This window comes from Centruroides vittatus, unplaced genomic scaffold (assembly GCF_030686945.1).
Source record: "Centruroides vittatus isolate TY-2023 unplaced genomic scaffold, ASM3068694v2 contig_2104, whole genome shotgun sequence".
NCBI classification, from domain to species: Eukaryota; Metazoa; Arthropoda; class Arachnida; order Scorpiones; family Buthidae; genus Centruroides; species Centruroides vittatus.
Genome location: NW_027121305.1, coordinates 332,233 through 360,201, shown reverse-complemented (window position 1 = coordinate 360,201; position 27,969 = coordinate 332,233). Strand labels below are relative to the sequence as shown.

At 29.2% G+C, this 27,969-nt stretch overlaps 1 protein-coding gene across 3 annotated transcripts; it reads left to right on the top strand.

Annotated features, from left to right (window-relative positions):
* The first annotated feature begins 619 nt into the window (after positions 1 to 619).
* LOC136970679 (leucine-rich repeat and immunoglobulin-like domain-containing nogo receptor-interacting protein 3) lies at positions 620 to 27,969 on the top strand. Of its 3 annotated transcripts, XM_067265143.1 has the most exons (4): positions 620 to 905; positions 4,419 to 4,656; positions 23,228 to 23,482; positions 24,631 to 27,969. In XM_067265143.1, exon 4 carries the CDS (start codon positions 24,670 to 24,672, stop codon positions 27,379 to 27,381), a length of 2,712 nt encoding a protein of 903 aa, XP_067121244.1. In that variant the 5' UTR covers positions 620 to 905; positions 4,419 to 4,656; positions 23,228 to 23,482; positions 24,631 to 24,669; the 3' UTR covers positions 27,382 to 27,969. The 3 variants fall into 3 exon arrangements, with proteins under 3 accessions (XP_067121244.1, XP_067121245.1, XP_067121242.1); XM_067265144.1 differs by lacking the exon at positions 4,419 to 4,656 and having other exon boundaries at positions 23,314 to 23,482; XM_067265141.1 differs by lacking the exon at positions 4,419 to 4,656.

Genomic DNA, 27,969 nt, shown 5'->3' with positions numbered 1-27,969 from the left:
TTTTTCGCTTGTTACTTTTTCAAGTTAATTTTTTTTTCACATTATGTTCTTTCTTTAAAGAATTATTTCCAACCAGTGGGCACTCTTATTGGGTTTAGCCAGACCCACAATGGGGCGGCCGACCGGTGAGGAACGGGTACCCGACATATCCGAACAGACCACCCCCGAAAAATTCCTGGAAATTTTTCGACCCATCCGGATTCGATCCTGGATCCTTCAGAGCGGCAGGCTGTCATCCGGCCGCTTATATAATGCAATATAAGCCACTAAATATTAAGAGTGAAGTTTTTATACATAAATCACTGATGACGTCATTAAGTTAAGTACTATGACATTTTTCACCGAATAATTAACATTTTTCTATATATAATATTAATAAAATAATTAAACGAATTTTTCAAATATTTCTACCGAAAAGAATTCAATCTATAAAAAAAAATATTAAAAAACACGCCATTAATTACCGCTTGCTTTTACAAGAATTATTATATTATTATTACGCTTGACATTTTAAAATCAAATATTATATACGAAATAAAATTTTACATAGTAAAATTTCTGACAACGCAATTCATCCGTAATCGTAGAGGTATAGTTTATGTGTACGTCCGTAACGTCGTAAAGAAGACACGTACATTTCAATATTTTGCCGTTTTAGCGCTGTTGTCGCCTGTCGGCAACGCTAGTGTACACTTCGGCTAGTACGAGGTTTTTGCCGCTTGTAAACTTAACAACTTATGATAGCTTGTATAATATCACTAACGTTCGATTAAAATACACGAGAAAGAAATAACCGATTTAAACAGAAAAACGAATAAACAATTTGCGTGTTGTCGCAATAGAAAATAAAAAAAAAAAAAAAAAAAAAGAGAGAACTTGAAGAAACAACTTGACCTTGACATCAGGTGAGGAATTCAGATCATTTTCGATTACTTTTAACAGTTTAATAGAAAATAAATGATGCATAGATTATTTAAATACGCGTTAATTCTATAATTAAAACCTGTATAAACCGGAATCGAATATTTGGCTGGTTTCCATTTTATACAGGTTCCATTTTATATAGGTCTTACAACGTACTATAACTAGCAAAGTGATACGTCTGCAATCAAGGATTGTGTTGTAATCTGTTTAACGTGGCCCCGAATATGTTTCCTTGATCAACTTAGCTAATGTGTTTTCTATTACGAAAAGTATGCACAGTACTGTACTGTACTTAAAAGGAAAAATAGGTTGATAAGTATCAATAGATTTCTTTTTAAATCACTATAATTCATCCTGTTTTGTACTCTATACAGGAAGTGGAAAAAATTCATTTCTATATATGTATGTCGACTGTGTTTTTAAGGATTTGAATCGGAGGAAGTCGTGTAAATGCTCTCGATAAATGCTTTCGTCGTAAATTACGAGCACGAAAAGTGGATTAATCTGTTTGTTTTGATAAGAATTAGTACCAATTAAGCCGAACGTCTATATTCTGGGTTATTATTAACTAATTGATTTGATTAATTAATAAATGGCTTAATTTTAGTCCGGAAATATTCCTGCTTATGTTCGGCTTTCGAAAATCGGGTTACAGTTGTTTATGTCTAGGAAATAAGACACTTTGCGAAAAGTAATTCCTTCCTTTCTTTTTGGTTATGAAGTGAATGGTGGGAAAATCATTTTAAATAGTACATTAAAAATTATATTTTATTTGGAACAGTATTTTTTAAATTGAGATATCGATGCTTGAAAGATTAAAATACTTGATTTCATTTTGATAAAGTGTTGAAGTTTTTTCTTTCGAGTATCGATACGCATTTGACATTTAAAAATCGACGAAAAATCCGTGCAGGATAATGAAATTTTTATGCTGATGAGAAAGAAATTATCTCGTGCATATTTGATATTTCATTTGATGAATACCAAATAGATACAAGACGACTTTTATCAAGTAAATAATGAACAGTTATCGACTCGTTTTGATAAGGGTATTTTGTACATATTTGATATCCATCAAGAAAAGTTCTAGATTTGTGCAAGATAATCTCTTATCTTCCCCTTCTTCCTCCGGCTAAACACTTTGTGTATGGCCGTTGTCTTTTGTAAAAAAAAAAAATGATAAGCTAGATCAGAGGTGAGGAACTTGTGACTTTTCTTGTCTTTTAGTGCAGCCTGTTAAAATATAAAATGATAAAATTCATGATAGCAAAATTAACTTGTTAGTTATGAAAATGTTATCCATTCTCTTTTTCAGTAAAGACATCTATCTATTCAAGAACAATCTATATATAGATCTACTATTGGGGCACGTACACTAATTGTGTACACTTACTCAACGTGCAGTACATCAGCTAGCCTTAAAATTCCTTTTGAAATAGGATGTGGCCTGATTAAAAAGGTGCCCTACCACTGCTCTAGATATTGGAAAAACTAGAGCTGATTAAAATTATCACTACAGAGTTTTGTAATGGTAATTTTGAGCTTAATGATGATTTGAGATTACAAAGACAAAATTCTTTGGATTTGATTTGCTTTGAAAGTATTAGATGTGCATCAAACAATAGATAATATTGCAATAGAAAAAAGACATAATGATCTAAACTGCTCTTCTTGCTGTGCAGCGGAGGGAAAAAAAACTATTTTTTTTTTCTTGTAGCAGATGGAAAAATGATATATGATGATCAAAAATGAAAATTGACATTTAACCTAAATTCACTAATGAAACACCAAAGTCAATGCCAAAAACAAATCTGTCTGGAGAGTATAGTGTTCAAATTGCTGGATATCCCTAGGATTATCCAGCAATCCCCATGAATATCCTACAGATTTTTCATTCTGGTGCAGCAATAAATGCTGATTTCTAATGCCAATAACTTGATCGATTAAATCAAATAGTAGTAGAATTACAGCATTAGCAAGAAAAAAGGCATTGTTCCGCGACATAACATAAAACCGCAGTTTTCAAAATAATTGAAAAAAAAAAAACATTTGTGTCTGACATTATATTGTATTCACTATAATACTCTTTTGATATTTTATTATAATTTTAGTTTTTTCATTCAATGCTAACTTATCTCACGGGATAAAATTAAAAAATTTTATTGTTGTCAAATGAGTTTTATAATTGAAAATGAGAGATGTAAGTTGATTAGAAAACATCCATGCATAAAAAAATAACATGTAATAAACATGATAAAACTCTGGATTATCTGATTACTTTCATTAATAGATTAATTTATCAGTTATAACTAAACATTTGACACACTTTACTGATTTTCAGTGGAGTAGCGAGAGGGGTGCAAGGAGGTCTATCATGCACCGGGTGCCACTTACAGAGGGGCACCCAAATGGTCTCCAAGACAAACTATACGTGCTTCTGGAGGGGGAGGGGGGTGCCAATAAAGTGTCGTGCCCCGGGTGCCAGTTATGTTTGCTATGCCATTGCTGATTCTATTATAAAACTTCAAAAATGATTAAAATACTAAGTAATTTTTGGAATCACGTAATTAGAACTTAAAAATTCTAATTATAGTTTCTTTTCTTATGCCATAAATAGTTTAACATAACAATATCAATAATTATCTTATGCAACAACATTTACAATATAATGTACTGTACAATTCTACATTTAAACTTACATATATCTTCTGGATTCTATAATTATTTTGAAAATTTTGTTTTCTGAAATTTCCCTTACTAGATATAAATTATTGTAAAATGATAATTTTTATAAGCACGAGTTTTAATTTCTAAAGTCATTTTTTCTATATTATATTATGATAGAATTATTATTAGTTTTTCTTTTATTTATTTTATTTCTGTTAATATGATTTTCTTATTAATTAAATTCATTGGTTATTTGTATTGATTTTAATTATTTTATTCTATAATATATTGTTTTCTTGTTTTTCTATTTTAGTTATTTTTTAATTGATGATGATTGATATTTATTCACTGTTTATCTTTGTTACTGATTTATGCTGGTATGATTTGATGAAATGACATATTTTACTTATATTTTTATTTTTTATTAACAAATGTAGTTACGTTGCAAAATCTTAGCATTTTATAGCTACTACACATAAACATTGCTTTTAATATCCTATATCTTAAGTAGATTTTTCACGTATTGAAAATATTTTCAATGATTTTTCTCGGTGAAAATAAATTACTGTAAATATAGATTTATTAATATAATACACACTTAATATTAATTTGAATGTAAAACACATTTTGTAATTATGGAATAAATTTAACGGATTTAAGTAAGCAAGCAAGCAAATACTCCAACAACTGCCGTAAATGAGTGGGCTAAATTTTGGATAAATAGATTAGGTTTGGATAGATTAGAAATAAATTTGGCACTAGTGTTAGGTGTTAGGCACCATCTCTTATTAAAATTAATAATTATAATATTTAATTAATTAATTTAGATTAAACCGGAAGAAAAGAATTCACCCGAAGCGGGACTCGAACCCGCAACTCCCGCTTACCGTGCGAACGCGTTGCCGGTTACGCTACCCGGACCTTCGGTCTGATCTCCTCTTCCAGCATATATAAGACTAAGATATAACCATCCACAGTTATTACGGCGCCGACTGGGACACATCCGCGCCCACGGCCAGAAACATCCACTCGAGGCACTCAGTTGGCCATCGCAACCCCAGCAAGGTATATATATATATTAATATTAGGGGTATTATATTAGTAAGAGATGGCACCTAATGCCTAACTCTAGTTGGTGTATTTGCTTATGATATCGGGTTTCGTTTGATGTTTGTTTATAAGTAATTAAATAAAGAAGTTGTTATTGTTAACTGCAAAGAAAGGAAAATTATCTAATATTAGTTCTAATTTGAATATTTGTTTTTATTTTGTTGAATATTATATTCTCTGCAATTCGAAATTGTCCTGCTTGTTAATCTACTCTTAATATATTGGTCTTGCATTCATTTTGTTTAAACACTTGAAAGACCAGAAAATTAAGTTCTCAGTTATGTTAGATTTCGGTTTTTAATCTATTTACAGATGATAAACAATTAATACAATCTAATGATTAAGAGTAACATAGAATCATATCATATTATGAGATAAAAACAATTTACAGATCTTGAGTGTAAAGGTTCATGAAAATTATTAACATCTGAATGTATTTATTCCACTCTAATATTTTACAGTATTCTCAATAAATGACGGAATTACTTGACAGTTAATTAGGAAATCAAATTTTATTCTTAAATGTTTTCAAATTTGTTAACTTGACTTTAAGATAAAGTTTTATGTGACTGAAATAGTCAAAGCAGATAGAATGTTTTGAGCATTACAGTCAAATGAAATTATACCTTCTGAAATCGAATTGGCATAGGCTTTAAAATATTTAATATTATTCTCATAGTTTACTCCTTTATATAGTCATTTTATTATTCAAACAGAATTAAGGAAGTGTAAAAAAAATCATCGAATACAATTTTCTCCTATGGCTGTATTTGAAAACTATCAGTTTATTGCTTGTAAAATTTTACAGCGAAAACGCACGGCTTTTTAAAGCTGTATTTCTCACTGTTAATTCTCACTTGTTCAGTAAAGAAAACTTTTGCTATCTGGAAATTGGATGCCATTCTGATCAGAATTATAATTTCAATACATGTAAATCACATTGAAGATTAATGCATTAAGCTCATTTTGTATTTTTATTAATGTTTATTGTTTGATTCAATGACAAATGTGATCATTGTGTTGTATGACAGGAAAAAATTTACCTAAGTTCATCATGGTTATTGTGAACATGTTAGTTAAACTCAATTATTTTAAAATAACTTTAACATACCTATTGTAAGTATAGTGCTTTCATCCCTAATCACTTTTAAGAATCTGGAGTTTTTCTAGTTTCTCTAGTACAACCAAGATTGAGTAATACATCTTTATATAAGGTGTGTTTCAAATTTATACGGACACGAAAAAATTAAAGTGAAACACAAATTTGCTGCATTAAGTGACAAATGTTTTATTAAAAATAATATGAATTTACATGTTTCTACACTGCAAAAGAAGAATTTTAATCAAACATTAACATTTTGTCACTGAAAATAATGTTTATGAAACTCTTATACAAAAAAACTGTTACATATTTATCCGGACAGGCACTCATTTTATGACTTAAACAGAATATTGTTTAGTTTCAAGCATTTAAATATGCAAATTAGCTTACATATCTAATTGTAATACAAATTCTTTATGTTGTTCAACGTTCTAAAATGGGTAGAACAAAGAATTTATCTGATTATGAAAAAGGGAAGATTGATGCCTATAAATCACAAGGCAAGTCAATAAGAGAAATTGCAGCATATATAAATCGTCCAAAATCAACTGTTGGTGATTATTTATCAAAAAGACGTGGTAAGGATGTACCAAAATTCGAGACAGGTCCAAAACCCAAGCTTACTCCTCGAGATTGTAGACAAATCATCAAGGTTTGCTCCACAAAACAAACATCAGTAAGAAAAATAAAAAAAGAATTAGACTTGCCTTGTAGCAGCACAACAGTGTGGAGAGTTTTAAATACATCTCCAATGTTAAAATTCAGAAAAAAAGCCATACTGCCACCACTTTCATTAAAGCACAAAAGTGACAGACTTGATTGGGCACAAAAACACATGACATGGTCCGAAGAATGGATTGAAGTTTTGTTCAGTGATGAAAAAAAATTCAACTTAGATGGTCCAGACAGTTGAAAGTATTATTGGCACGATTTAAGAACCGAAAAACAAATTTTTTCAAAACGCCAAATGGGTGGGGGATCAATAATGGTGTGGGGTGTGTTTGGATTCAACGGAACCACTCAGATTTAGCATTTATAACTCAAAGAATGAATTCAAAGAAGTATCAAGGCATACTTGAAGATCATTTATTGGAAGCTGGACCAAATATTTGTGGACCAAATTGGATCTTTCAACAAGACAATGCCCCTGTGCATGCCTCTAAATCAACAAAAATGTGGTTTAAACGTAAAAATATTAATCTGATGACATGGCCTGCTAGAAGCCCTGACCTGAATCCGATGGAAAATCTTTGGGGGATGATGGTTCGTACAGTTTATGTCAATGGAAAGCAGTTTTCCACAATTCATGATTTGAAGGCAGCAATTTCAGATGCTTGGGATAAACTTAAGATTGAATTCCTTCAGAATCTAATTGAAACAATGCCTAATCGAGTATTCAATGTAATTAAGTTAGATGGTGGTTACATTGGCCATTAAATTGTAAGAAAACTTTGCAATTTGAAACCTGTCCGGATAAATATGTAACAGTTTTTTTGTATAAGAGTTTGATAAACATTATTTTCAGTGACAAAATGTTAATGTTTGATTAAAATTCTTCTTTTGCAGTGTAGAAACATGTAAATTCATATTATTTTTAATAAAACATTTGTCACTTAATGCAGCAAATTTGTGTTTCACTTTAATTTTTTCGTGTCCACATAAATTTGAAACACACCTTATTGGTGGCATTATTTATAAGCCACCAATATTGCTCAAATAAACACTGTTTTCACATATATAATCATAATCAAATTAGCCAGATACATCTTAAAGATAATTAGAGTCTCTTGTGGGCTAATTCTAAAACTTTTAGTTGTTTTCAAATCCCAATCTTGTTTTCACTTGAGAATCAATCCAAATTTTATTAAGTAACCTCTATAATAAGGCTTCCTTTCTAACAATTATGCTGTGTTATCATGTCTTGTAAAAATTTATGAAATGTTTATTTTACATCAGTAAATTTTTATAGTTTTTCTTTCTTATTTTTCTACACTATTTTAATATTTTTATAAAATTTGTATTCTAGTGTGCAAAGATAATAATTTGAATGTATCGAAAGTAATTATTAACAAAATCTTTTCAACTTAAATTTATTAATATATAGGTATCTGAAAAAGAACTAATGGATCACAGAAACTCTTATTTATTTTAGGAAAATAGATACAGCCATACGGTTTTTCCCTAATTAGTGAGAAAACTCAAAAAAGGATCTCATCTAAGAAATCTCTATCTGAACCATGTGTTCTCTATCTGAACCATGAAATCTCTATCTGAACCATCTGAACCAAAGGATCTCATCTAAGAAATCTCTATCTGAACCACTCTTACAATATCAAGACAATATTTAATTTCTCACCCAGTATTAAGTAAATGTCTCAAGTGATGGTTTCAACTGTGTTTATTATGTGAATTTTTGATATTTCAATTTATTGAAATATTAAAAATTCAAATTAAAATCAAATTAAATACAGTTCAAATTAAAATCAAACAAATCAAAAAATAAAACCTTGTTCAATTTTAATTTGCCCATTTTGTTGTGTGTTATATATACCTGAAGATGTCTGTTATATACTGATGAAAACATTAGTAAAAATTAGTAATTTGAGGTTTGCTGATGTAGGTGTTTAAATTAATATAACTCACTACTCACTACACTGGAATTACTTCCAAAAAATTACGTACCCAGAACCTTTTACGGTATGGTAACTCATAAATATTGTCACAAATGTTTTCAAACCCCTTCTGGGTTCTGCTTCAGACTCCAAATTGTTTCTAGATGGATGTTCGATTTCCATTAAAAATCCGTTTGATTGGCATGTCGTTGAAATATCAGTTCAATTGTAATTTCGAAAGGATTTACAAAAAATCCACGTCGTGCATGTGCGACAAGTCAGCCCGACCGTGCATAACAGGTTGACTAGAGTGTGCTGTGAATTAACTCTTGCCAGGCCAATGATAAAACCATCTCCTCTTTAAAATTTATGCATGTGCTGGTGACGGAGGATTTAAAAATGTGCATAGCCTCCAACCATTTGAGGTGTTCAATGGGAGGTGCATCGTGGAGGAGATTTGTTTGGGTGAAGTCAAATCTGATACTATTTCTGGATCAGTTACATAAGTAGCGAGGGCCATGGAGGCTCTCCCGTATCAAATATCCGCTTGATGTTCTTGTAATCTGACACTCATGTATCGTTTAGTAGAGCCTATATATATATATATATATCAGCCTATTGCACCAATTATCCCTTAGAGGGACACAATAGATTCCGGGGCATCTGCTGGTGTTAAGAGAATCCTTCCCATTATGTAGGATGTTGAAAATAGTAGGGCACCTCCTGAAAGCGAGACATAGCTGGCACTTCCTGGCAACCTTGGCGCATAGAGATCTTAAGTATGGATTGTATGTGATGGAGATTTGTTCTATGTCCTCTGGTTGGTTATCAGCAGGCTGGGCCAATATCCATGTGTTCTCTGAATATATACGTTGATGATGTTGGATCAGCCTATGTATACCTTTGTGATACCCGTGTTCAGCAGCTAAGCGCACTATATACACTAGTTCGGTATCACGAACCTGGATGTTGGAAGAATGTGTAAAGGCTCTTCTGATTAAGGCTCTAAAGGCTGCAGTCTTGTATGTAACCAGATCGCAGAACCAGCAGGAATGTACAACGATGTACATCCGGGTTTATGATATACCAAAGTGTGGATGCCCAAGCTTTCCACTTTAATGTTTATATCCAGAAAGTGTACTTCAGAAGGGTTAGGTTGCTCCATTTCCAGTGTCAACCCATAGGAGTTATTGTTAAAAGAATAAAAGAATTGACCAAGGTTGTCGCATCTGGTGCAGTTTTCCAAAAAATGACGATGTCATCAATATACCTCCTATACAATTGGATGTTGGGGAGGAATTGAGGAAGAGGACCTTGCTCTCCAACTGCTGCACAACCACTTCACACCTTGGTCGATTCTTTTAACAATAAATTGGAAGAATATGTGGCTAGTGTCATGGGAATTTGTCTTTGACATTGGTCTCTTATTCTTGCAATCTACAGATTTGTGTTTAAAATTACTGTAGATACTAGACTATCTTCAAGATGTTATTTGGTCGTTTATAATACAATCTTCTTTTTCAACATTTTATTCCATAACGATTTATGATGATGTAAAATTTTGTAGGTGACCTAGAAGAGAATTTAAAATTTGAATTTATTAAATCTTTTGACAAAATCAAAACTTGTAATTAACTTTTTAGTGCTTTAACACTGTCATTTTACTACATATATTTTAAACATTTTGGGCACTTCTGTTATTAGGTGGACAGTAGATAAAAAGAAAATAAAGGCAAAACAATAGTGGAAAATCCAAAACTTTTAGAATAACTTTTTTGTTCTGTTTTAAAATTTAAAAATAATAAGTAAGCAAAAAGTAGGATGACATTGCCAAGAAAATTTTGTGTATTCTAACCTAGATAATTCTAAGAAAACTGTAAACTATTAGTACATATTATTTTGTAATCATATGTACTAATTGTTTACAGTTACATGATATAATAAAAGAAATTAAGATATTTTTTGTTTAGAAGACAAAATAGTGAGATTCATTATACTTTTATATTCTATTTATTATTCCTTCTTTCACTGTTTTTAATTAAGATTTCAATAATGAGTCTATTTTAACTCATTTGTAATAATGACTCTTCATAAATTCTCAATTATTCTGTTATTTTGTAATTGCCTTTTCATCATTTATGAAGGATATTTAATCAAATTTAGTACATTTTAGAATGTCTACTTTTCAACATTATCAATGATAAAATGATAATTGTTATTTATATTAGCTTATTAGAGAATCTGACATTGTGTATAGTTTATGGTAGAATGATTACAGTAATTTATAGATAGATTTTTTCAATTTTCTAAATGAATTTTCAGATACAGTAGAGTCCTGTACAATGCGCAAATAAAGCAAGCAACAACCCTCGATCAGAGGTATACGTTTTTTTTCAACTTATAGGCCAAGGTTTAAACTTTCATAAATCGTGTGATAATGCAGATTTCGATAACGCGATTTCCTATAATGCGTAACGAATCCCACACGTTGTACGGGACTCTACTGTATTTATGAACGAAATAAAATGAATATAAACAATATATAAGCCTGCTTTATTAATAGCTGAACGTTAAATCTAGGTGAATCGTGTCTTCCATTTAACTTATGATTAATAATTAGAAATTGAAATTAACACGGGATAGTAGCCCAACTACTTGTATAGTTTTATTTTATAATCATTAGCTTAATTACAGCATAAAAATTGAGCAGTTGATATTTGGAAACAACAGGATTTTTGTAATTAAAAAAAATCAATTAATAGTAGTTAACTTTGAACAAAATAATATAATAATATAATATGAATTTTAACATGTGATTAAACAAAATTATGGTTTAATAAAATACTAAATAAGCACGAACAAGTAACCTACACAGCCTATCAATTCGCTTAATATATGAATAAATAATATATTACTTCTTGTATTGCATTTATAATAATTGTTATTTTATATAAATTGCTTTGGAATTTTACGGATGTTTATTTAAATTTTATATCATTTATCTTAAGAAATTATAGCCTTATAAATGGTAACTGAAGGTAATCAAAAACACTTCTTTATGTATTAAATGAATTGCTACTTTTTATACGTTGTTTATTCACGAATATCTAGTGAAATAACCAGTTTAAGACTTATCAAGATCACGCCGTGTACTCTAATCTGTGTACTAGTTTTTTTGGAACAGAGTCAAAAGGCAGATTAAGTCAGAAATAATAGATATCGATCAATAAATAAGTGAAAGAATGCTACGTACACTTATTTTCAAAAATTATTCACATATTATTGTTCCTATAGTAATTTGGATAGCAAAATTGCAGGTAGAAAGTTATATCGAAAGGAACGAAAACTTTCAAATCGGACGTCACAATAGATTATGTTAAACGAATTTTACTCTTATTACTTATTAAAATTTCTTATAAATACTAATATAAATACCTGGTATAATATAACAAGATTTATTAGGATTATTAAGTAAGAATGCTTTCCACTTACAGTATAAAGATATTTGCTTATCTAGAGCCAAATCAGAAATGCAACTTTATCAAGTTTTTTTAGTCGAATTAGATTGTAAATTTTCTACGTTAAATAATAAATACAGTTTTCTTTATTTAACAGTTTAAAAAATATAATGCCGCGTAAAAAAAAATCCCAAATATTTTACTTTCAAGATTTACAGTTCAATTGTTAGAAGCTATAAAAATTTAATAATTCAATCAGATTTTTTTCACTTCTATGCAATATTTTTAAAAGAATATAAGGAAGAAATTGTACTGTCTTTTGGCATTAGATTTATTTACTTGAATTAAATACACGCGAGTATTTTCAACATTTTAAAATGTCATCCTCAAGCAAAGAAAGAATGTATAAAACTTTTTTCTCATACCAAAGTAAACTCCCGATTATCCGGGCTAACGGTGGGGAGAGGTGGCACGAATAATCGGAAAACACGGATAATCCTAACTATAATTATTTATTTTTAAAATACGACATATACATTTCTAAGGCAGACAATTATTTTAACATGTTTAATGCTCATTATTATTGAGAAAATCTGTGATTTTGGTTTGTTTGCAGGAATCTTTTAATGATTTTTTAATATCGGTTCAAACTTTCTAAGAGCCATTATGTCGTTATACTCAAATTCCCATTGGTCGACGTACTCGTAAATTCGTGCATGGATAATCCGCACGCGGATAATCGGGAGTTTACTGTATATAAATTTTAAAATAATTATTTTAAATCGACGATTATATATTATTACAGAATTATATAAACTGACTTTTTAAAAACTAAATTTAATTATTTTACCGACCTTATCAAATGTAAAACAATAAAAAATTAGTATAATAATTTGCAAAATATTAATAATCCGTAGTTAATAAAAAACAGTCAACTTTATCTTCCGCATTAAACAATGGTGATTTTTAATACAAAAACAACATATGATTTTCCTTATATATTTTTTTTTTCATTAAAAGTTTCTACCATTTAACATTGAGTCGACTTTTTATTAACTGCTATTTAGTAACATTCGGTGTATCAATTAAACCATGACCCGAAAATTTTTATGTCTAACTTTCGATAAAACAATTTATTTATAATTCAGAAAAAGTTTTAAGGGATTTATAGTGATATATCATGTTTAATATATAAAATATATTATTTTTCAAAGTATTATTGTAATGTATATGAAAGCACAATCATAAAAATTATATAATAGAAACGTAAACTTAAGAATGAGCATTTTTTTTACAACTATAATAACGATAATTTACTTTTTCGATTGACGAAATAGTTAGAAATGTGCTATTGTTTTCGAGAACAATCGTAAAACATAAATTTTGGTATATTTTTTTCCTTAACGTGGCATTGAATATCAAATGTTATTTAGATATAATGAATATTCAAAATAGTACGTACGTGTTTTCTTATTTATATTTGAATATATTGAAGAAATTCTTATTATTATATATTATGACAGCGAAAATATGAAGTTGTTCTGACGATAATTTATTAAATTCGTCTTCGTATCGTCTCTCCACTTTTCAAAACGTTTACGTCGATATCTGTTTATCGATTAGTCACTAATTGAATGAAGGTTGTTAATAATTTTATTCGTAATTTATCCTTCAAATAATTTATATAAAAGTTTAAATTTATCTGTATTAGGCTATAACTCGATACATTTGTTCCCGAATATAAGTTATAAAATTAAAAAACACCGGGATTGAAAAGCGTACACGTATTTAGTTAGTAGAAAATCCAATAAAGTAAATATTTGGTTCGTTTACACCACTGATTGGTGTTTAATTTTGAATTGTGGAAATATATAGTAATAGTTATCTTCTAGAAGTCCTTCGGTTTGTTTTTGAGCCACATTGTGAGGGTAAGGGGTACCACTCTATCTTCAGAATACTCTAAATTTGTACAAAAACGGGAAAAATAAATAAAACATTTTATTACAATTAATAACAATATTAAATTTAAGAGAATAAATGCAATTTTTACGCTTTTCTATAATTTGTTATAAAGCTTTTTTAAACTTAAACTTCCGGAAGAAAGCTATATTTTCTTTTTAAGAATATTAAGCAAATATTACCGAACGAATACTAATAGACCAGAATTATGCTTTCATATACCGTATATTATGAGAATACTTGGTTGTGTCAAAACGCTTGTAAATTTTGTGTTAATATATAATAATCATTTATCGATTATCATCATTTTAGATCGATTTAATCATACAAGTCTTTCAAAAATAAAGTGAAAAACGTTTATTGCACGTTACTGTACGTTAGATTTTAATAACGGCATATAAACAAGCACTTTTTGTACGAAATTTCCTCCGTTAAAATGCTACTCGAAAGTGCTGTACAAGCTTATATTTTCCCCGTAAAGCAGTAAATAATTTTTTTTTTTATTAAATGACTTTCCTTATTCTCCACCCTCCTTCTCTTGCTGTAATTTAGGTCAGTATTAATGTTACTTCTCTCTCTACTTATAAATTGTTTCAAGTACCTCATGATTAGTTCCAGATTTATTTTTAAGAATAGGCTTTAATTAATAATTTACTTATTTCGATTTGAAGTCAAGATTTTCAAAACCTGAGTAAGCAAGGAAAAGTTTACTTCTTTTAGCCTTAATTCAATTATTTAAATGTAAGTAAAGTTAATTTTTCTAACAGAAGCTTAATAGAAGTATATTTATGCTCCGAGTTTGCTGAATTTGTATTAAGAATAGATGAAGGCCTTGTAAAATCTAAATGACGCCAAAATAGCAATATATTTCTTCTATATAGTTTAACCTTGTAAATAACCAGTTTAACTTTTCCTGTAAACTGGATATTTGTATTATAAAAAGTAGTTTTAATAGTAATTTAACAAAATAATTAGTAATTATTTTTTTAAGTTAAAAATGTTTCGGAAAGAAAGCATTTCTAAAAACGTCTTCGTATCTGAATATCAGCTTCCGAATTTTTGTATTTGGATCTGAAGAGGAGCAGAGCAGCTCCGAAAATATTTAATCCAGTAATAAAATTTAACGTTATAAAAAATAAGCAAATGTTTTGATCCCTAATTTGAACAATATAGAGTAAAATCTGTGTGAAGAAATTCTATAAATTTAATTAAATAAAAAAACATTCTCATTAATACCAACTCATAAATATTCACAAATCCACGAGTTGTGAGAAAGTGTGTATAATATACACATGCTTTATTACTTTATTGTTAATAAAATTAAACTTTATTAACATTGAGTGGTTCGGAAAGGACTTATCAACTATGAAGACACACAGAATTTTTATCAGAAGGCTTATAGAATTGGCTGAGGCATTAATTTATAGCAAAACACATCAAGTTTATCTTACACAGTACTGTAGTATTGAATTCTATCACTGGTGTAAAGTGTACATGCTGTGTTTAGATTTGTGAAAACAAAATCAGCAACAATGATTAAATGGAATTTTTGCAATCAGTATCATAGGGATCCTTTAAATAGATCTAAAATTTACTCTTGGCACTGAAATTTCGTTGATAGCTCGAGGTCAGTTATTTTATTTGGCACGACAAATCCTCTGATTACGTGCATGTTTCTGATTATGTCACGGAGTAAGTGAAGGCGAGCTTTGTTCACAGTCCTAGGAAAACAATACAACACATCTCGTGAAAGTGACATTTCACAATTATCAGTTTGGTGAGTTTTACAAAAACATTTGCACTTAAAAACATAAATTTTCAATGCTTTTAAAAAAATTACTGATATAGATAAGGCGATTTGTCGGGAATTTTGTGCAAAAATGTTGTGTAAGCGAGACATTTCCAGACGATATTATTTTAAGCGATAATTTGATATTTTCTCTTAGTGATAAAGCCCACAACTACAAAATTTGGGACTTTGAAAATCTATAAGACTCTGTGGAACATGTTTGTGACAGTCCAAAAGTGAATGCGTTTTGTGCTCTTAACAAAGAGAAAGTGCTCTTTTTTCCACGAAGAAAAAGGATAATATTGTATATCCGGATACATCATACCGTCTTATTCCGCCTTTAAGTTGTGATGACAGAAGAATGCATGTGCTTTCAGCAAAATGTTTCACTATCCAGCTGCCGTACAGATGTCTGAAATTTCTTCAAAAAAATACTCAGATTGGTGGATTGGTTGAATAGGGCTGATAACATGGCCACCTTGTGCTGCAGATTTGAAACCTGTCAATTCTTTTTCTGTGGTTTTGTTAAAGATCAGTGTTTGTTAATGCTAGATCTTTAATGAACATCTTTAACTGCAAACTATATCATTTGAACTTAGTAAATTGTAATTTGACAATGATCACTTGGAAACATTTGCTAATTTAGAATATTGGTGAGGTACATTAGCTGGGTATTTATATAAGATAGTGATGGGACAATCAATCAGAATCGGTACCAAGAATCAGAAGAATTGAGCATTTTTCAGGAATTGGAATCGAGAAATTTATTGTGATTTGTGATTTTAAAAATAATTCGTTAATATTTAATAACAAAATTAGTTTTTCGTTTCAGGCAATAATTAAAACTGTTTACATTACGATTATTAACAACCAAGTATTATTATTATTATTATACACTAAAGTTTCATTTCGTTCACTAAAAGTAAAGAATAAAGTTATTTAGCACTGTCGGTTGAGACATTACACAAAATTAAACACATTGTGTTTGGCATATCACGTGAAAATCTGAAACTGTGATAAGAAGTAACAGTAACACAGACTGTCGGAACTAATCAGTAACCGGCATTGCCAGGTTTGGCATTTTTAAGGTTTTTTTTTTTTTTTTTTTTTTTTTAGCATATAGAAAAAATTTGGAAGGCCAGACCCTATTTTGGATTACATTTGGCATAAATTAAACTCCCCGTTAATGTATTGTCAGCAATAATAACAGTTAGAAGTAGATTACAATTCTGCCTAAACTGCTATCACAATTTTACTATTGAAATGCTTTTATATGCTTATACTATCTTAGCTCATATATTTATTAATTCCATATGACGAGTAAAAGACAATAATGGTGGTATTGTTGATCTTGTGGTTTTAATTATCACAATTAATGTCATATATTTTTATTAACAGTCATTTTATAGTTTAGTTATACATGTATTTAGTTATAAATCTCATTGCAAAAGAATTTTATATTTTCATCGAATATTTTGTATTTTATTGCATGTATATTACCTTTCACAACTGTTGTATTTTACTGTGTTTTGTTATAAGGGAGTGGTCATTATTGTCAAAAGACATCGCCCGTAATTTTGTTGTATAAAGAATAAATATTAATTGTATCGAGGATATTTGAAGTTGACGATAAACAACGTTTATTAATCCGATTATTGGTTATAATATCGTTGCTAATTATTTTTGTCCGTATCTGTTTCTTTTCTGTCAATTTTTAATATATTCCAGACGAAAATTATTTCGTTATTGTCAATTATTCATATTAATTCAGTCATCATGATTACCTCTTCTTTGTTATTTCTTATTCATAAGGGAACAAATGATTCTCATATTGCTGCGCTTTGTCATATCTACTGATCAATATCTAGAGACCTTAGTTTATACGTATAAAAATTGATACAGTACAGTATAGTAATATCGTAAATGCCCATTTACGATATTACTGTACTGTATGATATGCAAATGTAAGAATAGAATAATATGATTATTTTACAATTTTCATAAAAAATTCTCTTCTGTTAGAAATAGGAGGAAATGCGTATTTATTAAACAAGGTAATACATTTTTTAGTAATTTACTTCTATTGAATCTAATTGTCGCAATAATTTAACTGTAATAAATCATTAAGAAGTACCTGTATTCATTTGCGGTAAAGTGCTTTCTTTACGAGCATTTATATATTCATAAAGAATGTATTATCTTTGTTCAATTATCTTTTAAATTAAAAAATTTTTATTTCTATCTTTTACTTTGTTCTGCTCCAGTTTAGGTTTAAGTAGTATTAAATATCGCTCTCTTTTTCCCTCTATGGCAATTTGCCAAAATGATCAAACAAATTAATTTAAAAGAAAATAATTGAAAAACGTTAAGAAATAAATGATAAATTACGACTTTATAATCTGTTATTAATGAAAAATAAAATGCTTTTTTCGTAGCTTAATCTTTTCGACGTTCAAATTATCGTAACTTATATAAAATTTTCATTTACGAAATTAATATTAAAACATAATTAAACTCTAGTCCGTTGCGCATAAAGAACCCTTGTTTTAAATATAGGAGTTTAAAGTTTGTTAACTTTGAACTATTTTTATTTATACTTTTCTATTTTTATTATCCGGCACTAAAACTTTGTAAGCTAATTCAAACTCCAAAATTGAAGTTTTAAGAATTGACGGGTCTTCTAATAAAAAATATAATATAATTTTCTAATCAATTTTCTCTTATCAAATATTTTTATGTTTGAAATCTTGATGCATTTTATTAATAATGGAAGTTTTATTGCTTAGCAACTTGTGATATGTTTGTTCAGACTCATGCATTTAAATCACAGTTTGATAATTCAGTCCAAAATTTCTTGCAGAACAAGATGGTATTTACGTGCGCCTTATAAGAGTGCATCATAAAAATGTCTACGAATTTAAATAACTTAAATTAGATAGAGTTAAGTAACCTAAATAAATAGGATTTAACAATTTGGAGGGCCTATCACACCAAGGCCGACAGAAAGAAGGATCAGATCTTTTACAAAAGAGGTCTGGTCCTTCAAAGGTCTTTAGATAGCCCTTTGTATAGGCTAACTATTAGTGTTATAATTATTATGTTGGTGCCATGTGTTTGTAAGCTGATGAGGGGTCCTTGTACCCGTAATGCATCCTTACCTAAATCTGAATGCGATTATTAAAGACTAACTTTTTTGTAAAAGATCTGGTCCTTCTTTCTGTCGGCCTTGGTGTGGTAAGCCCTCCAAATTGTTAAATCCTATTTATTTAGGTTATTTAACTCTATATAATTTATAGTCGTGGGCTAAAAGCGTTGTTTATTATTATTATAAATAACTTAGTTAATTAAATATTTGAGATAAGCTATATTACAGATAATTATTTAAAAAACAGTTAACTTATCAGTGTTTAGTAGTTTATATCTTAAAAATGATAATATATTTGTTAAGTACATAATAGTTTTATTATCGTTTTTAATGGTATTCCAATGTAATAGTGTGTGTGTTTTTCATAACGAATAAAAAACTGGTATAATAAGATTTAATTTAAGGAAGGCTGATGAATTTTCTAACAAACTTACTACAAGCTGAGAAGAAATATGATACTTGCAGAGGGAAATGCATTACAAAAACACACTGAGTTTACGATTTGTTTTTACTAACTCATAAGTGTTAGTGGTAAGCGGTTAATGATATAAAATACTAATTGTCATTTTTAGAAGTAACATTTTATATAAAATAGGGAATGCAATCTAATTAAATCTGTACTTAATTTTTTATTTATAATTTATAATCTTAAATTCATAAAAGTAAAATTATGAATATTGTAAACTAAATGAATTACACAGTAGCATAATTTAATCCCAAAATACTTTTAGTTTTAAATTATAAAAAATCAATACAATAGCTTCTTGTTATATCATGCTCGAAGGAGACAAAGAATACGAGCAGTATATCGGATAGTGTGATGTAACCGATGTATCCATTATTAACCAAAGAGTTTTTTTATATTTGGGAGACCAAAAATAAATGCAGTATATCTGAATGTGCAGACTACCGTGTTTTGTAAGTCTTTCCGTCTTTGCTTAATCTGAAACAGTATTAATTTCTATGTTTTTATCACTATTACATAAAATGCTGTATCCACAGAGCATTGCTTAGAATTTAAAATTTAAGTAGCTTTCTTTTGAAAGATCCTTTTACTTTGATTTAATTTCTACAAACTAGTTTGGCAATGAGTGTTTATTAAATATTCTAAGATTAATTAGGCTACTTTGTTATTCATTTTGCTTACAACATTGTTTTTATCAATTTAAATTCGTCGATAATTACATAGAATTTATACGACATGCAGTCTTTACGTCAGACTACGATGCCGGAAAGAATATTTTAGAAAATTGTAAAATATGTAATATATTAATTTTGAGCTTATTACAAATGTGTAAATATTGCGAGTCAAACGACATAAAATAGTAATTTACGATTTTGTAGAAATAACAATGAATTAAAAAAGAATTCTTTAAGTCTAAACTAAAAATAGCATCTATATAAAATTCATGACATTGACTATACAAAATTGACATTTTTATATATATTGGCAGAAGTTTTATTCTAATATTTTATATAAATAATAGAAAAAATGAACAATTTAACCATATAAGGAGTTCTCTTACATTGTTTTGTATCTAGAACTGGCCCAGTAACAAATTGAAAATGTTTGCGTTAAGCCAAACTGTTAACTGTTGTTAAAGATGCGTTACTTCTTTATTCACTTTAGTCCATAAAGAACACAAAAATGGTGCAGATGACTTTTCCTTACAGGTTAATTGATTGTCAAAAAATGATAAAATCTCTATTTATAAAGAAATGAAAGGGAGACAAAACAGCATTATCTTAAGGCCGATTCGTACGGTAGAAAAATTAAGGTGATAGTAAGCATCAGTGTAAGATTCATTCTTACGTTATGTGAATGTATACTGTCTCCGTCTCTAATTGTTTTTAAATTAATAGTTATATTAATTATTGTCGTATTGTCAGATATAATTTATAAAATAAGTTATTGTTAAACAATAGTATAATAAACTATTTTTAATTGTATATAGTGTGTGTGCAACAAATGAAGCGAAACTGCAAATTATGCAAATCTTAAAAACTAAAGCTAATTCAAGGTTGTGTGCATAAGAGGTTTGGGCATTTATTATATTTGACTTCATATTTTTATTTCTATCTTTATTAAATATTGTATGGAGTAAAATCAATCTGCAATGCAATTTTTAGTTCACTATTAAGTTTTCAATAGTTCTCAAATTAAATGTAGTCCATTTAAAATAATAACATAAAAGTTTGAAATCCAAATAGTTTTATCATTATAAAGATCTACAAGTGCACTAAACAGGTTGTAATCAGGCAAAATATTTTAGTATCTGAACTGTGCTACGCGAACAGTTACTACATCTCTCTCACCTGGCTTTTAAGCCCTGCAGATTATCCGGCACAGTGTGTTTTCACAACGGTAGTTAGAGCATTGTGAATTAACGGCACTCCGTGCATAGCTTTAACAAATGTTAATAGTAATATCAGGCTTCTCTGTATGGTATTTGTGCATCACAGGACAGTTTAAGATCCTGTAGCTTATAATGGGACTTCAGCAACTCCCAGTTTAGAGAACTAAGATTACTTATATCGATCTCCTGTATCATCCACTTCATTTTGTTGATCTAATTTCTTATCGCCTTGTATATTATTAGACAAACAAAATGAGCATATCATTAGATGACATGTCAGCAAATCTTTGTCAATATTAATTCATCGGCATTCTTGTATCATTGGTGGGTTTCAGAAGTATTATTACAGGAAGTTTAGGATAAGTTTTTTTTTTTTTTTTTAAACAAAGGCAACTAGATAATTGTTTTTAGTAAAATAGATGACACAATAAAAAATCTATTTTTTATTGTGTGTTTTCGTGTTTACTAATCATTTTTTTATTTTGAAATACTATTAATCTTGGAACGCATAAAGTATCGAAACTGATCAATAAATCAATATTATTAAATTGATACAGTTCGTCGGAAAATTGTCTACTGTTTCTATAATTTTTTTATCGTTTGAGGTATGTAATTATCGGTAGTTAAGAATAGAGAAATTAAATTGTGTATTATTAATAAACTTATATTAATTTAATTTTAAAATTATATTATTTAATAGTAATCGCAGGCTTATATTTACCTTAATAAAAACAATTTTAAGTAAAATTAAGTGTTTTATTGTATAATTTAAAAGTTATTAATGTATCCGAATTCAGTTTATTTAACAGTTTACCAAATAATAATAATAATTCTGTTATCTGAGTGTTCAATCATCCAAGCTACGGTATCCATCCTTGATCCACATTACCTTAGTCAATTATGAAGCTACTCTATTCACAGATTGATGGATATTACTTATTCTTAAATTATTTAAATAAATCAAAAATTGATGGGTATTTACATTTTTATCATTCAAAGCTGCTTCAGATTAAATCTAATACGAAAATTCCGCATTTAAACTTTTGTATTGAATCTAATCAGAAGATGCTTTGAATAATAAAAATGAAAGTACTCACTAATTTTTAATTTATTTGGCTGTATTTAACTGATCTTATTCAAACACAACTGTCATTTGTTTTTTAAGTTTATCCCGAAGAAGGTCGGTTGAATATGGCCAAAAATGTTGCAAATTAAAGAGGTTAATGCAATTTTTAAGGATTTTTGAAGTGTTTACTATTCAGCATTGGATTTCTCAGTAGTTATTTTAAGTAATTTAAGAAAAAGTATTACCGATAACTGTATGTAATTTTTGATACCTTAAAACTAGTACTAGTTTTAAGGTATCAAAAATCTCATATACTAACATTTGTCCATTTATTCTGACGATAAGAAGACGCTTTGAATATCTTTTGATTAGATTCAACACAAAAATTGGAATGCAGAACTTTTTGAGGATATACATGGTAGGTGCCAAAAGTTTCTGGCCTAACTATGTTTTAGATGTTATACATATAAAAGAATGATGTCATTTTTCAATATAGTCTCCTTGCAATTCAACATACTTATTACATTTCGGAAGTAACGTTTCAGTACCCTTGAGAAAATAGTCTGAAGTTTTGTCTGCAAAAAGCTCATAAACTGCCTCCTGCAACTCTGTCACTTTTCAAAGGTCTTTTTTTGAGTTTGGGAAACAGATAATCACTAGAAGTCAGGTCTGGGCTGTAGGGTGGATGGTTAACAGATACTTCCATGTAGCTACTATTTGCCCCATCACGTATTTTAAGCATAATATATTATCGTCGTCATCGTTATCATTACTAAAGCAATATTTTAATATAATATAACGTATGTATTGTTATTACTGTTTTTTTCATCGAACACGTACTCCGTATACTTTGAGTTTGCTCATTCTTGATCAACTCGAACTATCGAGACTACCGTATTTAAATTAATATTCAGGATCGCTTTAATTTATAACTGTCCCTCGATAGGATGTCTTTTTATTATTAAAACGTTAAATATTATTTTACTTAATCGTATTTTATTTCATATTTAAAATTGTTTTTTTTTTTTTTTTTTTCAGATACTGATTTAAAAAAAGTCATTATCAGAAGTGACTACCGAAAATTGAAATTACCAACTAGAAACAAAATGAATACTATATTGCAGTTGGAAAAATATTGAGCGGTATGTCAAGATTGGAATTTCAGCCAAGTTTTTTATATAAATCGAGTATATGGTTACAGTTAAAATTTTATTGCTGGATACTTTCTATGAAGAAAGTCAATATATTAGTTATGGTCTGGTGACAGTAAAGAATTTACAGCATTTGAATTGGGTATGTATGTTATGGAATACAATAAACCGTAGATTGATTTTTAGCCAAAGACATTTAAATTCCAAATTATTTACGAGCTATACTTAAGCTAGAATTAATCTAGTACAAGATAATTAAATTGCCTGTGCTAAATTAACGGCTTAACCACCATTGTAAAACTTGACCTACCTTTGTAGGTCAAGTTTTACAATACATGAATTAATAATTAGTTAAATTTCAGATTGTTTATATGGCTAGAATTAAAGTGTTATGAAATTTTTAATAATTCCATAAACTTAAATAATTTTTTAAATTATATGCCTCTGTGTCCTTATCTTATCGTATAATATTTAAAACGTTTACTCAGACTTGTTTTATTAACAGGACATGTTATAGCGACGTCTTTCTTAACTTTTGCCGAACAAAGACGTCGGTATAACATGTCCTGTTAATAAAACAAGTTTGAGTAGACATTTTAAATACTATATATTAGATAAAAAATATATAAAAATTGTCAGGACAAATAGTATTATTCACAAAAAAATATATTTCCTTTGACCATACATACATAGATGGGTCTAGTCTACTTTGTCCTTCACACGCTGTATGAGGCAATAACAATTCCACTCGCCGTGTGGAATTGTTATTGCCTCATACAGCGTGTGAAGGACAAAGTAGACTAGACCCATCTATGTATGTATGGTCAAAGGAAATATATTTTTTTGTGAATAATACTATTTGTCCTGACAATTTTTATATATTTTTTATTAAATGTAATTATTAAATTGATGTGCTACTGCTGGAGGACGTTGTTAACTGTTTTACATATTGGCGGCGAATGGGAGTCTCGAAAGAAAGGTCGACTTCTCCGTGTGGAATTGTTATTGCCTCGTACAGCGTGTGAAGGACAAAGTAGACTAGACCCATCTATGTATGTATGGTCAAAGGAAATATATTTTTCTGTGAATAACTATATATTAGAGTTGACACATATTCAATGCTATGCGTCTTACTTCCAATATGATAACTAATAATTTACTTTTGAATTACGAACTAACATGCAATTATTAATAAGGAAAATAAAATAATAATTGGAATATTTATGAATTAAAAAAAATTGAATAACTTACAAATTTATATACAAACTTATATTTAATGTATCTTTGCAGATATATGGATGATGCAGAAAGTCCATAGATATAAATGAAATGGCTATTAAAGAAGTTTTTATGTATAAAATTATTCTGTTTCTTTACGTCTCATCTTTTTCAGTTTGGTGTGTTTGGATGGAAAGTCACAATGCTAAAGTATCCAATACGATGACTTTAATTCACATTTTTAATAAAACGGCCGAAACCGATAAAAACTGTCCTATCGTATGCAAATGCGTTTTTCTTCAGACATCAGTAAACGTCGATTGCATTGAAAAAAGCTTGAATTTAATACCAAAAAATCTTCCGGCTAAAGCAACGCGACTGTTACTAAATGGAAATAATATACGCAAACTCGACAGTTTGTCCGAATCTCTCCTATATCTACAAGTTCTCGATCTTACGAAAAATAATATATTGCTTATTAAAAGAGAATTTTCTGCTTACATTCCTAATCTTTATTCACTGAATATAAGTTCGAATAATTTAAATTCTGTCATTCTCGAAAACATATTTCTAAATCTTTCCTCTCTCGATACGCTAAATATTTCACGGAATCGGTTAAATAAATTAACGCCCTATTTATTTCACGGCTTGCAGAAATTGAAAATCCTGGATATTAGTTATAACGACATTGAAACGATTGAAAATTATACATTTCATTTTATGGAATTGTTAAATTATTTAGACTTAACTGGGAATAAACTCAAAATTTTGAAACATCAATGGTTTCAAAATTTAAACAAACTTTCTGTCTTAAAATTACAACAAAACCATTTGCAAAATATCAGTAATCTTGTATTTTCAACACTACATAATTTATCTTATCTTGATCTTAGTAAAAATAATATTGGGTCTGTTGGGCTGCTCAGTTTTAAGGGCCTTAGTAATTTAAAGCATTTAAATTTTAGCTCGAATAATGTAAGTTCTTTGCAGGAGGGAATTTTTAAATCTGCAGATGGAATAGAAGTAGTTGATTTTAGTCACAATCCGCTCGTAAACATAGAAAAGTCATTCAGCTATGGCCACAATGTAAAATTTTTACGGTTGGTTAATACTACGCTAAAAACTTTAAGCAGAAATAGCTTGTTAGGCTTATCAAATCTTCAGCAGTTACAGTTAAGCGATTCTTCGAAACTTTCTTCCGTTGATAAAAGAGCTCTTTTAGTAACCACTAAATTAAATGATTTAGATTTAAGTAAAAATAATCTTTCAACTTTACCGTCAGAGTTTATAAAACCACTAAAGGAATTGAAATTGATCAGATTGGAGGGAAATCCTTGGAAATGTGATTGTCATATGTATTGGATATTATTGTGGCTTCAAGATCAAACTGAGATCCACTTGAAATCACCAGATGAAACATTTTGTAAATATCCTTCTGAATTAAATGGGCATAGTTTGCTCGATGCCCTCGATCATCGTATTGTATGTACTAATGCAACTATACGCGAGTATTCGACTCAGGCACATTTTCATATTGGATCAACTGCATTACTTCAATGTTTTGTAGAAGGAAATCCCACTCCGGTATTAACCTGGATTACACCTCATAATTTAGTCTTCCATTGGTCAGAACAATGTTGTAATGATTCAGATTGTAATGTGACTTCTTGTAATGTCAATCATCCTTCTGTTCATACCACATTAAAACAGTCTGTTCCAAAAGATGTTTTAAAGCGATTTCTTATCCTGCAAAATGGCAATCTACTAATCCGGAATGTACAGAGACAGGACTGTGGTTTTTATCATTGTGTTGCATCAAATCCTATGAGTAATCAAACAAGAACAATACATCTTACTTTGGATCATAGCTTTTTAATTCACATAAAAATTGTGAGTATTTTGGTTGGTTTAGCTATAAGTTTTGGATTTCTACTCATTACGTTACTTTCGGTATTCATACAACTTATTTTAAGTCGCTGTGGAATAGAATGTCCTTGCAGTACATCGCCTAAATCCCAACAGATAAAACGTATCTTGGATGGAATGGAACATTATAAACGACAACAACTGGAAAGGCTACGTGAGAATTATAATTTTCAAGTGCAAAGGATCAAAGATAATTGTATGCAACAAATGGAAAAATTAAGAGAGAGTTATTCTTCTCAAATAGAGCGTCTGCGTGATATTCGTGACTATGGAACATTACAAATCGACCGTATTAGAGAGAATTATTATCTACAGGTGCAGAGAGTACGTGATTACAGTGCATCTCAAATTGATCGTTTGCGTGAAAATTATTTTTTCCAGCGTAGTAGAATACGTAAATTCAGTGCCCACCAGCTTTATAAGTTGAGAGAGAATTACAAGTTGCAACAACAACACTTCAATAAAATATTTGAAAATCTTAATATCGAAAGCTGTAGGAATGTTTGTGCTAGAACTGATTCGATAATCTTTGAACCGGAAATCACAGTCGAACCTATCTTTGTAACGAAGATATGTTCTCTCGAACAGACGCCACACGATCAAACTCCAGATTCCGGAGATAGTTCTAGTCAGGTTTCTGCTTACTTCACACCCGACGAGGAAGGTTCGGAAATATCTCAGGGGGAGGGGGAAACAGATTATATTAAATGTAACGACATCTTAAAATCTACTAGAGAAATTTCATGTAAGATAAAAGAAGACCAAGCCTTGTCCATTCCATCCAAAATCAAATCGACTTCTAAAAGTCTCGATTTCCAAGACATCAAACGAGAAGTTTCGCAAGACACATTTCCTATAGATAAGTCAGAGCAAAACGAATCTGAAACTGCGGTTTGATTTCTGTGGAAATTATTTTCTTAATGAAAGAAATTACATACATACATATGTAACAAAATTTATTTTCAAGTATAGTCACTCTTCTCTAGATTCACCTTTATCTGTTTTCGTATTAAAATTTAAATTTAATTGTATTAAATTTCAGTTTTAATAAGAGAAATTACTTAAAACACTCTTACAGCACTTTATTAGTAGGAAATGTAGAAATAAGTGCCGTTGTTTTTCGAAAGAATTCACTCGTAATTCTGTTGGTAAATTATTAACGTCAGATAACATCTGTGATATGAAAATTTACTTCCACGTAATTGCAAGAATTAAGGAAAATAAAAGTTTGTTAAGAGTTTTGTAAACAAAAATTGAATTTTCTTCAGGTATTTTAAATTGTATTGTATTAATGCATGTGTATATAAAGACTTAGCAACAAAATAAATGAGGAGGAGGGGTAAAAACAGAAAAATTTGATTTACAGGAAGTAGTGTTAAATACTGCACTAGTTATTTGGAGTGTTAATCAAATTTTGATGCTAGAGACTATATTTTTGTTTCATACAAATATGATTCTTAAATAAAAGAAATAAAAAAACTGAAA

Bases quoted from the DNA above. Each gene is read 5' to 3' on its own strand.
- LOC136970679 (XM_067265144.1), top strand. From the start codon at position 24,670: ATGGCTATTAAAGAAGTTTTTATGTATAAAATTATTCTGTTTCTTTAC.